The 19136-nt window shown below is 33.6% G+C and overlaps 1 protein-coding gene and 1 pseudogene across 1 annotated transcript; one reads left to right on the top strand and one right to left on the bottom strand.

Moving 5' to 3' along the window:
- The first annotated feature begins 1563 nt into the window (after positions 1-1563).
- LOC120218636 (cysteine protease RD19A-like) lies at positions 1564-3204 on the top strand. The gene is made up of 4 exons (XM_039215566.1): positions 1564-2104; positions 2194-2313; positions 2550-2796; positions 2880-3204. Exons 1-4 carry the CDS (start codon positions 1613-1615, stop codon positions 3155-3157), a joined length of 1137 nt encoding a protein of 378 aa, XP_039071497.1. The 5' UTR covers positions 1564-1612; the 3' UTR covers positions 3158-3204.
- Positions 3205-18167: 14963 nt separating this feature from the next.
- Positions 18168-19043, bottom strand: LOC120218439 (annotated as a pseudogene).
- Between the last annotated feature and the right edge of the window lie 93 nt (positions 19044-19136).

Raw genomic sequence — 19136 nt, forward strand, 5'->3', positions numbered from 1 at the left:
AGTAATTTAGCCTTTTCTTTTGTCATTTTAGATGAATTGTAGGTTCAGCTTAGTTGGTAGAGCGCAAGGCTCTTAACCTTGTGGTCGTGGGATTGAGTCTCATGATGGGCAATTCATAATCTAATTGCCGGAGGTCTCCCACGGAAGCTGTTCTCAACTTGACGTTGAGGACAACCTACTATCGTACCTCCTCTTACCTCATTACATATGAGAATATGATGAGTTAATTTTTTTTATCATTTTAGATAAAATAATTATAATAAAACTCCATACCTGTCTTTTCCTTTTTGGTCCAAATCCACCCACTTGTTAACTGTGAGGGGGACGCTGGTTGTGGGTCAGCCTGTTAACTTTTCCTCCATGGCTTGCGTGTAAAACTAGGGTTCATCTTAATTGGTAAAATCGGTGGAATAATGCAACGAAAAAATAAAAAAATCATGAAATAATGAAGTCCATGAATTATTTTTTCATACAGTGATTCAATAGGTCGCCGCTGCTCCGACAACGTAAGTCATCATATGCTCCGAATGACCGATATAGGTTATCGACTTAGAAAAAAGATAATCATCGCTCAAATATATAATTATTAATTTAGGTCGTTTGAAAGACATAACGACTTATAAAAAATTGTAATATTCACCTCATTTTATCATCTTAATTTAAAGAAATAATTAAAAATGTTTGGATTTTCTTTTGGGATAAAAAGACAACAAAACAATATGATTGCTCCGAGAAAACACAAAGCGTATATATTTTTATTTTTTTATTAAATTTTATTTGTGATTAATGAGATTTAAACCTTTAAACTTCTAATTTTGTATTGACACTTTTAGTAATTATTAATTATTGTATATTAAATGATAACTTAATAATTTATATGTTTGATTTTTATATTTTAATTTGATGAAATTTAATTTAAAATTTTGATCATAACTCGAATTATACAATGTGATATTATTAAACTAAAAAAACTTGAAATTAAAATGATTGAAATACAAAAAAATAGAAAATAAAATCATGAATTAAATCTATAAATTTTGTATAATAAATATATTAGTAACGTAATTTAATAAATTAAACAATTATAACTTGGATAAATTTCTAAATTTAAAATTTTTTAAATATAAGAATATAAAATAATCAAATTAAAATATAAGGATCAAACATATAATTTTAGGTATAGTAAATGGATTAATAAAAGAATTTAACTTGGATGTTTAATTTTTTTATTTGGAAAACATGAATAGATAGCTTAAAATTGTATTTAAAATATAATGTCAGTCTAAATTAAAATAATATTACTCAATCTATTAACTTAATTGAAATTCAAAACAACATCTCTCATGTGAAATTAAATCTCAAACTTTATAAAAATCTCAAACAACTAGAAGCAAAAATAATTGTGAAAATAAAAGGATTGTAGGAAAAGTTTATATTTTTAAAAAATATAAATCAAATGTTAAACCAGATATTTTCATTTTAGCGAATGAAAGAAGAACACGTGTCAGGGCAGGTACCACCAACTACCAATAGTTTGGAAACAACAGGTATAAATTTCTCGTGTCTACGACTTCACTTCACAAAGCTTCTTCCTTTATCCCTATCCAAACAGATGGACCGCTTCTCTCTTCTCTTCCTCCTCCTCTCCACCTTCGTTGCTTCCGCCGTCGCTACCTATGTTGTCTCCGCCGTCGTATACGACTTTAATAGCGACGAAGATCCCCTCATCCGTCAAGTAGTTCCCGATGGTGGCGTTGAGCAAGAGACAGATAACCACCTCTTGAACGCCGAGCACCACTTCACGCTGTTCAAGTCCAAGTACGGGAAAACCTACGCCACCCAGGAGGAACACGATTACCGAATGGGAGTCTTCAAGGCTAATCTGCTACGGGCCAAGCGTAATGCGCTCCTGGACCCCAGTGCCGTCCACGGCGTCACTAAGTTCTCTGATTTGACTCCATCGGAGTTCCGCCAACAGTTCCTTGGCTTGAAACCGCTCAAGCTCCCAGCCGATGCTCAAAAGGCTCCCATCCTTCCGACTGACAACCTACCGGAGGACTTTGACTGGCGCGACCACGGCGCCGTCACCGGCGTTAAAGACCAGGTAATGATAAAACATGAATTGTCCGATCAGACGGATCCACCTTTCTATATAGATTCGTTAAAATTCCTCTGTGTTACGGTGATATTTAGGGCTCGTGTGGATCGTGCTGGTCGTTTAGCGCGGTAGGTGCTTTGGAGGGAGCCAATTATTTGTCGACAGGGGAGCTTGTAAGCTTGAGTGAGCAGCAGCTTGTTGACTGTGATCACGAGGTTTCGATCTTTCTTACTTCAGTTTACGGCTTTTTGATTGTTTAATAAGTCTTGAGATTGTTGCTTTAGAAGAGTGAAAGCTTTTTGTTAAAGATACTAATTGACCTGATAAAACTTAATTTGATGCTAAAAGATCAATTATTGTTGTGTAATTTCAAAATTTCAGAAGATTTTTACATGGTTTTTGGCTGCAATTCCGGTGCTTAAACTAATTATAAGAAAGGGGTATTTTGCAGTGTGATCCAGAGCAATATGGGGCGTGTGACTCGGGGTGTAATGGTGGGCTGATGACCTCGGCCTTTGAGTACACTCTTAAGGCTGGTGGACTTGAGAGAGAGGAGGATTATCCTTACACCGGGAACGACCGTGGTCCCTGCAAATTTGACAAGACCAAAATTGCCGCTTCTGTTTCCAACTTCAGTGTCGTTTCCGTCGACGAGGATCAAATCGCTGCCAATTTGGTGAAGCACGGTCCACTTGCAGGTAAATTCCATGCCTTTTCGAGTATAGGGTATAATCATTGAGTTTCTGTAGGTGGAATGTGAACATGTTATGGTTTGTTGCAGTGGGTATCAATGCAGCTTTCATGCAGACATACATGGGAGGAGTTTCTTGCCCGTACATTTGTTTCAGAAGTTTGGATCACGGAGTTCTTCTGGTAGGGTATGGAGCTGAAGGTTATGCACCGATCCGGTTCAAGAACAAGCCGTATTGGATCATAAAGAATTCATGGGGAGCAAACTGGGGAGAGGACGGGTATTACAGGATCTGCAGAGGTCGCAATGTTTGTGGAGTGGACTCCATGGTCTCAACTGTGGCCGCCTTGCATACAAAGTCACAGTAGTGCATTTGCCTTGTAAATGAATGAAGTCACGGTAATATCAGTATGCCCTTAGTCTTATCTATTCTTCAATGATTGTATGCTACCTTTAAATGCTTGCATCAAGTAGTTTTAGGATTCTATTGTATTGAAAAAATGGGTGTATGCTAGAGATCGTGATTTACTTGTTTATCTTATAATTAAGAATTGTGATGTATATCAATCTAGTATCTATGTATAAACTTTGGAATTTGGTAATGTGCATTGAATTCTGACAAGCACGTGATCTACTAAAATTCAAACTTATCGTCATTTAGAATTGTCTCGAATATTTTCATAATCTTGAACGAAAATTCAAAAATAAATCCATATATAATTTGAGTCAAATAATTTTAAAAATTAATTTTTTTCTCAATTCTTTGGTACCGTCTTCTTCTTGAAATTAACAAATCTGAAAGCTCAAAAATATCCAATTTTCTTATTCTTCTAGAATTTGAAAAAAAATAAATTATTTATGATATGGAGCCTGATCTTGAACAATAAATAGGAAAATTGTGTAGATTGTTGTATTATTTTACCATTAGATTGAGATTAGAGAATATCAAGAGTTAAATGATATTTGATAAATTAAAGATAGGATTTGGGAAATAGAGAGTTATGGTTGGATTTAATTTGTACCTAAATGAACTAATGAGAGAAATAGAGATAAAAGATAAGAAATTAAGAATTTTATGGGATTGAGAAAAAAATATGGGCCTTTAAATATAAAGATAGAAGGTGGGGCTATGAGGAAAAGCTCATGGTGCTCCTTCTATATTCGGTAATGTCGTAAATTGATCGTATTCATTTAGTCAATTAGTCTACAAGTAGTTATTATGATTCTACGATTAACAACTGCACTAAAAGTCTTTATAAAATCTTCTGAACATAATTGATAGACGGGATGCGACCTCAATGAAACCACTTCACCATAATTATCTTATGTTCTACCTCCTTTTGAAGACATCATTTTGACACCGATTAACAGTCTATTTTTCACCGGACAAATTAGAAATACATCACCAATAATTGTCGCAACCTATTTAATCCAATCCACAAAGATCCATCACAATTCACAACTTTAGCATCAAGCTCAATGATAAGATGGTCAATATTTATAAGTTTTGCCAGATACAAGTCATCACAAGTTCATCACTCATGTTAGATAGATGCATGACCAAGACATTTACGAGAGCCAATGAGCCAGTTGCCGTGATAGTCTCTGATGATATCCCCAGCACCGGCTCTAGCAGGATTGTTGTTCAACACTTTCTTTCACGTTACAAATAATAAATTGAAAATAAAGGCCTCAATGCATTGCTTGTAAGAGTGCACTGAGTTTCCGAATACAATTATACACCAAATTAGTTAGCTGTGGAAAGCAAGAAAGCGTGTCATATTTGATTCCTCTCCGACACAAAAGTTCTTGTCATTTATGACTTGTTTGCTTTTTGGTTAGTTGGAATGATTAAGGCAGATACTCGCTGAATCCTTCTTGCCTACTAATTATGCCAATTACGATACGTTTAAGATTGATTTGATTTAGAATCTGTCACTACTTAGTATCAATGAAGAAAGGATGATGTTGCTACGATAGCATGATTAACACCATTTACGATAAATATTATTAAATTAATTTATAAAATATTAAATTATAAAATATTAAATATATAATTAAAAATTTAAACGTTATTTAATTAAAATATAATATTTATAAAACAAAGGGATGAACACATATCAGATCGGATTGGGTTTTTAGTCACCCAAACCCCAATCAGAAAACATATTTCTTTTATCGGGCCCTGCCCTGACCCAAACCCGCCTGATTTTTAGACTAAAACTCGACCCCGATCTGAGCTGATATAAATATATTAATATTTTAAAATAATTAAAATAATATATTTTATAATATTATATTTATAATAATTTATTGAATTTTAAAAGGTTAAAATAATATATTTTATAATATTTTTTATATTTTTAATAATTAAATAACATTTTTAATAATATAAAATTAGAATTCCTAAAATATTAAATATATTTTATTTAAAAATTATAAATTAACCAAGTTGGGTCGTGATTTTCACCTTAAACTCGGCCCCGCCCTACGTTGAACTTATATACTACATAACCCGCCCCGCCCAGCCCCAAGCCCCGAAATTTCCCTATAGGGTAAGGTCAGGTTGGGATTCGTCGAGTTCGGGTATTTTGACCATTCCTAATAAAAATTAATTCTATAATTTTATTTTAATTATAATTAGATCAAATATTAATTTGGGAAATTTATTAACCCTAACTTATTTTCATATTTTTAAAGCTCATGCCACCATCGCCACCACCGATATCATTTTTCACCGTCGACGAACGAAAAAGACAAAATCGCCAACGAGAGATGACCCGATGGCGATGACAGTGGTGGCAATGAAGGCGGCAGTGGATGCTTCAAAACTATGAAAATAAATTAGGGTTTACAAATTTCCCAAATTAATATTTGATAATTATAATTAAAATAAGATTATAAAAACTAATGTTTTATAAATATTATATTTTAATTAAATTACATTTAGATTTTTAACTAATTTATAATTATACATTTAGTATTTTATACTTTTAACGTTTTATAAATTAATTTAATGATGCTCATCGTTAACGATGTTCATCCACACTCGACGAGCATTCTTGAATTTTTATAAAAAAATATATTGTTTTACTAGAGGTATAAGTATCTACAGGATGTATATTGTCAATTGATTAAGAAAATTTTGAACATATACTACCTTTTAATTACTTCATACTATTAAAAAAATTGATTTGATTTATAAAATGTAAAATTATTTAAATTCTTTAAGATATAATATTATATGATATATTTTTAAAAAATATTTTATTTTATTTATTTGATAAAAATGATAAATTTTTAATATTATCTGACGTATTATTACAAATGTTACAATATCTTTAAAGGTTCCAGGTGTAACACCCCTAACTCATATTCGATCCGAATACAAGTCTGAGATGTCACATTTACTTTTCAAAGTTTGATTCTTAAAGAAAAGTCCCGGGAATTTAAAACTTTGTTTAAATCAAAATACTTTAATTTACATAAAAGAGACCACTTAATACAAAATCGATCAGAGCATTCGTAATTAACCACTTATTACATACCAACACTCTATACACAACAAAATACATACTTTGTCAATTACTTCTGATATGATTTCTTAGTAATGTTGTTGTCTGTTCCACTTCTATTCTGAATCTTCTTATTTCTTGGTACCTACGTGTAAATCACTTACACGCTAAGTCATAGACTTAGTGAGGAAATAAATGAATATACAACAATATATTCATGAATATGCATTCTTACCATTTCCTTCATGACATTTCAATATGTATGTATTTATTACACAATAACATATATAATCATATCGTGTATGTACGAAACTTACCTAATTGTACCACTTTACTTTGTATTTTAATTGCCCATGTATATTATTGAGAATAGAGGTATGTGAGTACATAGAGGTTGTGCACTAATGCTGTCACCACAGCTCGTATCAATTCCCTCATGGGGCACCGAACCTTAGTTCAGTATTCGTCCCGAAAGACTGTCATATATGTCCCATAGGACCACTACATCCCGAAGGACTACGTCCCGATGGACTATTATACCCTCGACTCTGGGCATGCCAATTACGCCTATAGCTCTCATATTATATACTATGGGCATTATTCTTATATTTCATATGTTCATGTACTCATGTCATTTCTCTTGTGATCATGTAGCTCATGTCACTTACTTCATGTCATGTTCTCATATCACATATCATATCACATGTGTATTTGAATCTATTCATATATATACATCATTTATCCAATCACATGAACATATGTATGCCTTATGCATGTATTACAATAATTATCATGTATGCATGTTCACAACTACTGTACTATGAAAATCAATATAGAGATTAGACTTATCACAAGTCTTATTCCATTATACTATACATATAGTATGCACTCACCTTAGCTTTGCTTTGATTCGATTCTAATCCTTTGATCGTTCCGGAATAAGCTTACTTTTAGTATCTACATAATTACACATGGATCTATATCAGTATTATAGCTAATATACTATAATGGTTCACTCTTTAGATTAAGATAAATGCCAATTTCCTCTTTTAATGAAGGTATGCACCGATGCACTACTTGTACATCGGTGCATAAAATGCATTCGATGTTTTATTATTAATGGAATGCATCGATGCACTAATTGCATTCGATCTTTTTATTTTAAAAGAGTGTATCGATGCACTACCTGTGCATCGATACACCTTCAAACAATTTATGGGTTTTAACCTTGATGAATCGATGCACTATGAATATGCATCGATGCACTATGCCCAGAATCCTCTTTTTGAACCCGAAAATTCATTCATTTTGGATTAAATCCTTCATGTTTAATCCCCTTTTAATTCTTAACTCTAGTACACATCCTTAAACCAATTTATACTCATTTATTTCATCTTAAACCTTCAAATCCTATCATTCATATGTAATTCAAGAATTACATCAATAATTCAACATGTTTGAATTCCACTTTTAACACTTCGTATATCTTAACTAGATTGATGACAAGTCAAATTTTACTTTCAATTCTAGTTTTGAACTCTATTCCAAGATTTCATTTAAGAACTTCAAATCTTAAATCTCTCCTAACTCCATCATCCTTTGATGTTAAGATAACTTAAGCTTTCCTTAAGCTTAGTTATCATCTGATAATAAAAAACCAATCCTAAATTTAACAAGAAACTCAATAATCAGAAATCTTACCTTTGCTTTGGTTCACACGCACAAGGAAGAAAGAAGAATAAGAGAACTCTGGAAGCCTTGGGTGTTTTCTCCCCTTCCACCCACGTGTATCCTTATATATAAATACTTATCCTTTCTTTAATTATTTTTCCTTGTAATTACTCTATTGTCCTTCCATTCCTTATTCATTTCAATTCCATCCTACACAATGATTTACATATAAATCTTTATACTATTCATTCATTTTATTTTAACCACCAAATTCTGAGACTTTACAATTTAGTCACTAACCCGGTATTGAGGATGTTACAACTCTCCCCCTTAAGAAAATTCATCCTCGAATTTTCATTATACAAAGAGGTAGGGGTACTTAATCCTCATGTCCTCTTCACGTTCCCATGTTGCATCCTCTACTTTGTGATTCCTCCACAAGACTTTAACCAATAGAATAGTCTTGTTCCTTAGTTGCTTGACTTCGTGAGCTAATATTTGAACAGGTTCTTCCTCATAAGTTAAATCTGCTCGAACTTCAATTTCTTCAGTAGTCACAATGTGGGATGGATCAGATCGATATTTCCTAAGCATTGAGACATGAAAGACATTGTGTATCTCTTCCATTTCAGGTGGCAAAATTAGCTGATATGCTACTAGTCCTACTCTCTTAGTAATCTCGTAAGGTCTAATGAATCGAGGACTCAACTTTCCTTTTCGTCTAAACCTCAATACTTTCTTCCACGGAGACACTTTCAAGATGACTTTATCTCCGACTTGAAATTCAATCTCTTTCCTTTTTAAATCAGCATACGATTTCTGTCTATCAGCTGCAACTTTCAGATTATTCTGAATTACTTGAACTTTTTCTTCCGTATTCTGAATCAACTCAGGACCAATAACTTCTCGATCCTTAAGTTCACACCAGTTCAAGGGCGTACGACATCTTCTTCCGTATAGAGCTTCATAGGGAGCCATTTTGATGGTTGACTGATAACAATTATTGTACGCAAATTCAGTAAGTGGTAAATACCTTTCCCACGATCCTTTGAATTCAATGACACAAGCTCTTAGCATATCATCCAGAATTTGAATAGTTCGCTCGGATTGACCATCGGTTTGAGGATGAAACGTTGTATTGAAGTTCAATCGAGTTCCCAATGCTCCATGTAATGGCTTTTAAAACCGTGATGTGAATCTGGGATCTCGATCAGAAACTATGGAAATAGGTACACCATACAAACATATAATCTATCTAATATACAGTTCCACATACTTATCCATGGAGAAATCAGTCCGTACCAGAATAAAATGGGCTGACTTAGTCAATCTATCTACGATCACCCAGATTGAATCCTTTTTGTTCGAAGTTAAAGGCAACCTCGTCACAAAATCCATCGTTATGTTTTCCAATTTCCATTGAGGAATTGAAATTGGTTGTAACAATACTTACGGAACCTGATGCTCAGCTTTGACTTGTTGACAAGTCAAACACTTTGATACAAATTTCGTAATGTCTTTCTTCATTCCCGACCACCAATATTGACTCTTGAGATCCATATACATTTTGTTCCCTCCCGGATGCATTGTCAATGGACTACAATAAGCTTCCGTTAACAAATCATTCTTTAATTCATCATCATCCAGAATTACCAATCTTTCTCGATAATACAAGTTCTCATCAGACTTAATCTCATAATCTGTACCCTCTCCATTCTTTATCTGTTGTATATTCCTTAAACACTTTCCATCTTTAGCTTACAATTCTTTAATTCGATCTAGCCATGCTGGCCTGACAGTCATTTCTGCACAGATTGCACCATCTTCTCTTAACGATAATATAGCATCAAGAGCTCGCGAACCTGCAAACGTCTTTCTACTAAAGGCATCAGCTACCACATTTGCCTTTCTGGGATGGAAATCAATCACAACATCATAATCCTTGAGAAATTCCACCCATCTTCTTTGTCTTAAATTCAACTATTTCTGAGTCATCAAGTATTTTAAGCTCTTGTGACCTGTATACAAGTAGCATTTTTCACCATACAAGTAGTGACGCCAGATCTTTAAAGAAAACACTACTGCCGCCATCTCTAGGTCGTGTGTTGGATAATTCTTCTCGTGTGGTTTTAGTTATCTCGAAGCATAGGCCACCACCTTGCCTTCTTGCATTAATACGCATCCCAAACCACTATGGGATACATCACTATACACTATAAGGTTCTTTCCAGACTCAGGTTGAACTAACACTGGAACTTTTCTTTAAATTTTCAAAACTCTCTTGACATTCTTGAGTCCAAACAAATTTTACTTCCTTTTTCAACAGTTTAGTTAGGGGTAATGCTATGATCGAAAAGTTTTTAACGAACCTTCGATAATAACCAGCTAACCCCAGAAAACTTCTAACTTTTGATACATTCTTTGGAACTTCCTACTCCAGAATAGCTTTAATCTTTTGGGGATCCACTCGAACTCTTTCTACAGAAATTACATGTCCAAGGAATGTCACTTCATTCAACCAAAATTCACACTTAGAAAATTTAGCATAAAGTTTCTTGTCTCGTAAAATCTGTAACTGTGCACTATGCTCTTCTTATGACTTTGAATATATTAAAATATCATCAAAAAACACCACAACAAACTGATCCAAATAAGGTTGGAATATCATGTTCATTGGATCCATAAAAGTAGCTGGTGCATTTGTAACTCCAAACGGCATCACGATAAACTCATAGTGACCATATCTTGTTCTAAACGCCGTTTTTGAAATATCTTTCTCTTGAATCTTTAATTGATGATAACCCGAACGTAGATCAACTTTTGAGAACACTGAAGCTTCCTTTAATTGATCAAATAAATCGTCAATTCGGGGAAGTGGATATTTGTTCTTAATAGTCACTTTATTGAGCTGTCTGTAATCGATACAAAGACACATTGATCCATCTTTCTTTATAACAAATAGAACTGGAGCTCCTCAAGGTGATGCACTTGGTGTAATAAATCCTTTGTCCAGTAACTCATGTAATTGAATCTTTAATTCTTGCAACTCTTTTGGAGCCATTCTGTATGGTGTCATTGCAATGGGCGTTGTTCCTGGCATTATCTCAATCTGAAATTCTACCTCTCTGTCCGGAGGTAAACCTGGCAACTCTGCAGGAAATACATCGGGAAATTCTCTGACAATAGGAATTCCTTCAATCTCTTTCTCCTTGGTTCTAACATCTATCACATTAGCAATGAACCCTTGACATCCTTGTAGCAATAACTTCTTCGCCAACATTAGTGAAATTACATTTGCCAATGGATTCCATCCTTCACTAAATACCACCACATCTACCCCTTATGGACTTCTCAGCGTTACTCTTTTTAATCTACAATCGACATTAGCGTAATAACGATAAAACCAATCCATTCCCAGTATCACTTGAAATTCGTTGAAATGTAATTCTATCAGATTAGCAGGGAATTCAATTCCTTGAATTTGTATGGACATCCTCGACTCACCATATTTACCCGAGAACTGTGTCCTAAATGATTCATCACTATCACCTCATTGCTAGTAATTTCTAACGGAATGTTCAATTGTCCCACTAACTTACTTGTAATATATGAATATGTAGACCCCGTATCAATCAATACAATAACACCTTTGTCAAACAATAGAAAGGTACCTGTTATAATATATGGGTCATCACAATCCTCATTGGTCTTGAGGTTGTACACTCGAGCAGTGGAGTGTATCTCATGTTGAGCAGAGGATTCCGATTGGCTTCTTCCTCTGCCTCTACCTCTACCTCTTCCTCTCTGGCCTGCAGAAATAGATCTCTCTGGCTGTGTAGATTCACTGGTTATCATTGGACAATCCCGAACAAAATGCCCAGCGTCCCCACATCTAAAGCAGACTCCAAAAATCATCTGGCATATCCCTGAATGATTCTTTCCACAATATGGGCATTGTCTGGCTTGACTCTGATTAGATCTTCCAGCTCCAGATCCCACTGACTGAGTTTGTCTACGTCTCATCTGATTTGATCCTCTAGCAGAGGATGCCACTGACTCTGATCTAACTTGAGGTCGAAAACCAGCATCTCTGTCCCTTTTTGATGGTGCGAAACTCGAAGAAGCACCCGTTCTTTTGATTGTCTGAGCTCTCAAATTTTCAAACCTCTCATTCTGAGCTCTTTCCAGAGCCTTGGCACGGTTGACTACCTCTTGAAACGAGGATAAATTCAAGACAAATAATATTTCCTTCAACCAATGACGTAACCCCTCTACAAACCACTCACAAGTACCCTTCTCCGTGGGAACTAGCTCGGCAGCAAAGCGGCTCAACTTATTGAATTCACACTCGTACTCATATACAGTTTGATTCAATTGCTTCAAATTCATGAACTCTTACTTTATTTGACGAACAAATTGATCTCCGATGTACTTATATTTGAATTCTTCTAAAAATAATGACCAAGTTACTTGGGCGTTAGACATCCTCAATGTAACATTGGTCCACCAGATCCTTGCTTGTCCTCTCAACAAGGAAATTACTCCATCCAGCTTCTCAGCATCGGAACAATGAAGTCCCGTAAGCATGACCTTCACGTCATTAGGCCAAAGGTCCGCAGTAACAGGACCTTCATCGGTTTCCCCTCTAAACTCTGGAGCTCCTAATCCCTTCAACTCTTTCGCAACATTCATTTTTGGAGTTGAAGTAACAGGAGGTTGGAAACGCGTCAATACCGCGTCTAACGTTCTAAAGAATATATCTTGATCATTTACAGGCATTCCAGAGGATGTCTGTTCTTCACTCTGCCTGGACAAGGTAGGTGAATTACTGTTTTCAGCGGGTCTATCATCTCCCGCTTCATTCCTAGAACTACCTCGTCCGGACATCTATAAAAATACAACCATATAGTTCTATTAGCAAAACAACATACTTACTATTCCATTATATCAGAAGTTTCCACTATTTTGTTGGTATGTATACATTATCAGACACTTTAGACTCCGATTTATGCCGAGAATCGACTAAACCGTAGCTCTAATACCATTAAATGTAACACCCCTAACTTATATTCGACCCGAATACAAGTCCGAGATGTCACATTGACTTTTCAAAGTTTGATTCTTAAAGAAAAGTCCCGGGAATTTAAAACTTTGTTTAAATCAAAATACTTTAATTTACATAAAAGAGACCACTTAATACAAAATCGATCAGAGCATTCATAATTAACCACTTATTACATACCAACACTCTATACACAACAAAATACCTACTTTGTCAATTACTTCTGATCTGATTTCTTAGTAATGTTACTGTTCGTGCCACTTCTATTATGAATCTTCTTATTTCTTGGTACCTATGTGTAAATCACTTACACGCTAAGTCATAGACTTTGTGAGGCAATAAATGAATATGCAACAATATCTTCATGAATATGCATTCTTACCATTTCCTTCATGACATTTCAATATGCATGTATCTATTACACAATAACATATATAATCATATCGTGCATGTACGAAACTTACATTCTTGTACCACTTTCAATTTACTTTGTATTTCAATTGCCCATGTATATTATTGAGAATAGAGGTATGTGAGTACATAGAGGTTGTGCACTAATGTTGTCACCACAGCTCGTATCAATTCCCTCATGGGGCACCGAACCTTAGTTCAGTATTCGTCCCGAAGGACTGTCATATATGTCCCGTAGGACCACTACATCCCGAAGGACTACATCCCGAAAGACTATTATACCCTCGACTCTTGGCATGCCAATTACACCTATAGCTCTCATATTGTATACTATGGGCATTATTCTTATATTTCATATGTTCATGTACTCATGTCATTTCTCTTGTGATCATGTAGCTCATGTCACTTACTTCATGTCATGTTCTCATATGACATATCATATCACATGTGTATTTGAATCAATTCATATATATACATCATTTATCCAATCACATGAACATATGTATGCCTTATGCATGTATTACAATAATTATCATGTATGCATGTTCACAACTATTGTACTATGAAAATCAATATAGGGATTAGACTTATCACAAGTCTTATTCCATTATATTATACATATAGTATGCACTCACCTTAGCTTTGCTTTGATTCGATTCTAATCCTTTGATCGTTCCGGAATAAGCTTACTTTTAGTATATACATAATCACACATGGATCTATATCAGTATTATAGCTAATATACTATAATGGTTCACTCTTTAGATTAAGATAAATGTCAATTTCCTCTTTTAATGAAGGTATGCATCGATGCACTACTTGTGCATCGGTGCATAAAATGCATTCGATGTTTTATTATTAATGGAATACATCGATGCATGCCTTATGTATCGATGCACTAATTGCATTCTATCTTTTTATTTTAAAAGAGTGCATCGATGCACTACCTATGCATCGATACACCTTCAAACAATTTCTGGGTTTTAACCTTGATGAATCGATGCACTATGAATATGCATCGATGCACTCTGCACATAATCCTCTTTTTGAACCCGAAAATTCATTCATTTTGGATTAAATCCTTCATGTTTAATCCCCTTTTTCATTCTTAACTCTAGTACACATCCTTAAACCAATTTATACTCATTTATTTCATCTTAAACCTTTAAATCTTATCCTTCATATGTACTTCAAGAATTACATCAATAATTCAACATGTTTGAATTCCACTTTTAACACTTCGTATATCTTAACTAGATTGATGACAAGTCAAATTTAACTTTCAATTCTAGTTATGAACTCTATTCGAAGATTTCATTTAAGAACTTTAAATCTTAAATCTCTCCTAACTCCATCATCCTTTGATGTTAAGATAGCTTAAGCTTTCCTTAAGCTTAGTTATCATCTAATAATCAAAAACCAATCTTAAATTTAACAAGAAACTCAATAATCAGAAATCTTACCTTTGCTTTGGTTCACACGCACAAGGAAGAAAAAAGAAGAAGAGAACTCTGGAAGCCTTGGGTGTTTTCTCCCCTTCCACCTACGTGTATCCTTATATATAAATACTTATCCTTTCTTAATTATTTTTCCTTGCAATTACTCTATTATCCTTCCATTCCATATTCCTTTCAATTCCATCCTACACAATAATTTACATGTAAATCTTTATACTATTCATTCATTTTATTTTAACCACCAAATTCTGAGACTTTACAATTTAGTCACTAACCCGGTATTGAGGATGTTACACCAGGTTTGAGCACTAGAGACTGCAAAAGTGTTTGAGTTTTCATTGTCAAATGATTGAGAATCTTTATATAGATACTATCTTATAATCTCCCTAGATTAATTTTAAAAAAATGTTACATTAGTTTATTTTATTTATATGATAGAGATATAAGATTATAACTTTTGATTGAGAAAATATAAGATCATATATAAATAAATTTTATCAAATTTCCATTATGATATATTTTACTTTAAACATATTAAACTTTCAATATATAAATAAAAGAATGTGACTCGAAAATGCGGCCCGATTCATATATTTTTTATTTTTTTTAATTTTTATTAAAAAATCACATAAAAAATACATATACTTTAAAAGTTCATAATACATAAAATTCATACACAAAAATTAGTGATTTGAAGTTAGTTTTAAGGATAAATATTTGAAATATATATATATATATATATATATTTCCAAAAGGAAACATTAAAAATATTAATATCCATTGGGATTTTTTTTCCTGATCTCATATTGAAAAATTAATAAAAACTTATTTTAAAAAATTAAAAATTGAAAGTATATAATACAAACCTTGAAAGATTTTAGAGATTTAAATTTTGTTTTAAGGTAAAAATATTAAGGAATCTAAAATAAAAATATAATTTAAATTAATATATATATATATGGTTGCCCTCCCGATTCCAAGACTTCGCCTTGACTAATTCAGACCGACCCTCGTCACACACTTGGCTTTGATGGGTGAGTCTCCCAGACCCGACCCAACTACCCAAGAAAAATCACGGGTCGGGTACCCAGCTCAGTCGAGTAGTTTTTTTTTAAAGAATTACCCGATTTTTTAGGTTTAGGTTAGGTCGATCGGATCGGATATTTTTAACACACCTTTTAGATTTCTTAGAAAATGAATCGAATAGTTACAATCATCAAATAATCATTTAATATGGATTAAAATAATAATTTAATTAAGAAAAATCATAATTGATTAATCTAATATAGAATTTGAGAAAATCAAGGTGTTATGGTTATTTTTTCTTAAGATCTTAGATTCGAACAATTACTTACATTATTAATAATTAAGAAAAATTATAAGTAAATATTATCTTATAATCACTCTAAACTATTCGATTAGTTATAGATCAATGTTAAAAAAATAATCGATAATAATAATTTTTATAATTTTCAATTTTATTCTATGAGTTCAATTAAATAATTTTTAAAATTTTTACGACCATAAATGCATCTCACTTAATAGCTAGTCGAGGAAGCCAATTCCAAGTCGTCCTCGTTTCATAACCAAGGAATGCATGCGGTTTGTGGTAGCCCACGTGCGCGGATAATCTCTGGTGTCCTTTTGAATCAATTTTATAGGAAAATCCTCAACTGGCTAAAAACTAAATTAAAATTTTTCTTATTCAATTAGGTTATAGTACACCACCTAGACCTTAAACCCTAAATTCTAAATCACAATAATAATTACATTTGAATCTCAAACTCCCTAATCAAAGACTTCCATCATCACAAAACATAAATATACTAAAGTTCCGGTTTGTCTAAATTATGCATTGCATAAGTTATGATGGTGGATCTAAAAATAAAAAAATTCGATCCAAAATTTTAATACCCCTCTTTAAAAATTATTAGGTATGAAAATTGCCTTATTTTGTTATCCTTCCCCTAATACATTAAACTCATGAGTTAATTGTATCACATGTCCTCAAACTATAACCCTAATTTTAAATTGGTCCCTAAACTTTTAAACATTTCAATTTCATCTAAACCATGACTATCAAATTAATTAATCCTCAAACTTTTTAACATTTCAATTTCATCCCCAAACTATGGTCTTTATTCTAAACTGATCCCCGAACTTTTTGAACATTCCAATTTCATTCCAAACTATAGTATACACTAATCACATCTCTTGTTAACAAAATCGTTAGGCCAAGTTATATTATTATATGTTTGAAAGAAAAAAAAATTTAGGTTAAATTATGGTCGAAACTAATTACATATTTAAATGAATTTAAGGATGAAATCGGAATATTAAAAAATTTAAGGACCAATTTAGAAAGAGTTATAGTTTAGGGATGAAATCAAAATAATCAAAAATTTAAGGACTAATTTATAATTAGAATCATAGTTTAGAAATGAAATTTAAATATTCTAAACTGTATTTTATAATTTTTTGAAAATAATAGGAATACACTTGCTCTCCGAACTTAGTACATCCACCATTGAAAGTAGTGAAAACAACATAAAATTAAAATTGTCTCATCAGAGCTAAGTAGTGAGATAGTTACTTTACAAATTCATTCAAATTGTATATCCCTTTCACTAAAATAATTTGAATTTGATCTAAAAGGAAAAACTTCCTAAGTTTGATTCATCCAAAATATTACATGTTTATATTATATTATTTTTTACAAGATTAAATAAAATATATATTATAAAAGTACAAACCTTGGGGAGTTTTCATAATCTTAGTTTATGTTTCTTCCCCATGTGATATAATCTATAAGACTATTAAAAAGAAGCATCTCTCTAGATATCTAGAATCTCATTCATACGTAGGTTTGTATAGATCGTTATATAAATATATATGCAGAGAAGCATTGAATTTATTAGCTAAATAGCAATGGTTTCCACTCTAGGAGCTGGAGAAGGTCACATCCATGCACGTCACTTCAAATGACTGAATTTGATTTTCTTTGCAGCTGATATAATAAATGCCTAACAAAACTGAGCTGCCTACGTATAAAATAGGTTGTGAATATACGAAAAAGTAAAAGGAGATTACTTACTGCTCATCAATCGTATCAATAACAACCATACTTAGTTTCTATTCTCATTTTGTTAACATCAAACAAACTGCAAACTCGTAGTAAAAAGTAGCAGAGATAATTAAGATAAAAATGAGGTAAATGAAAGTTTTGGTTTAAAGGGTTGTCCTCCAACTGGATAGAGTGGAACATTGGAGACATACATGGCTTTAAATCAAGGGCTTGCTGGTGGTGGGAAGAACTGCGTGCCAGCATTGAAAGGGTCAAGCGTACTTGCGTCAGGATTGACTTGCTGAGAGCTTTCACCACCACGGGTTTCGGGGCCTTGATCGTAAAGAATTCCCTTGAATACATGCCCGGCGATGTTCACAGCCGTTTGATAAGCGTACTGATTCTCATCTACACCGTCCACAGCGTTTACTTTTACACAGCGGAAGTCTGCTGGAGAGCTCACTTGTGGAGGGAATTGAAACAGTTCCAACCCTAATTTTCAAAGCTCCAACGACATTAGAAACAACAACTAAAGAATAAAGTACAGAAAAGGTAAAGGAGCTAGCACCTTGATTATCTCCTTGAAACTGTTGTTGATGTTCATTTCGCCGCTGTTGTTGTTGCTTCTCTCGCCTTGTACCAGCAGGAATCCAAGTACTCTTAACGTGAGTTTGGCACTGAAACCCTCGGCTTCTGCAACAAGTCCTGCATCTCAAATGGGGACAGTCTTTCTTGGCTTGGTTTCCACAATCTTGGCAGCTGATGACTCCTTGTCTCATATCAGTAAACCCTACTGCTGCTCTTGAAGACGCCTCGTCGGAGAGGTTAAAGCCGCTAGGTCTTCGACTCACGTCTTGGTGTTGGTAAGAGGCATACTGTGGCCATATCTCAAACCCTTTGTTGCACATCTCCTCGCTTCTGTACAGATTCAGGTTCTCCTCTTTGTCTTCTCCTTCTCGTCCACCTAGATAGAAGAAGCCTGCCATTTGACACACTCAGACCCACCTCAATTTGAACCAAAATTCCATAACAGAAATACCTATTTGGCAGTGAGGGATTTAAATAGCGGTCAGATCAAGGGATAGCGGTAGGTAATGTTTGAAATCCTTGTTGTTGAAAATAGTGGAATAAAGTATAATCACATCAATAACAGTGGATTGAAGTAAT

This window comes from Hibiscus syriacus, unplaced genomic scaffold (genome assembly GCF_006381635.1).
Source record: "Hibiscus syriacus cultivar Baekdansim isolate YM2019G1 unplaced genomic scaffold, ASM638163v2 tig00110198_pilon, whole genome shotgun sequence".
NCBI classification, from domain to species: Eukaryota; Viridiplantae; Streptophyta; class Magnoliopsida; order Malvales; family Malvaceae; genus Hibiscus; species Hibiscus syriacus.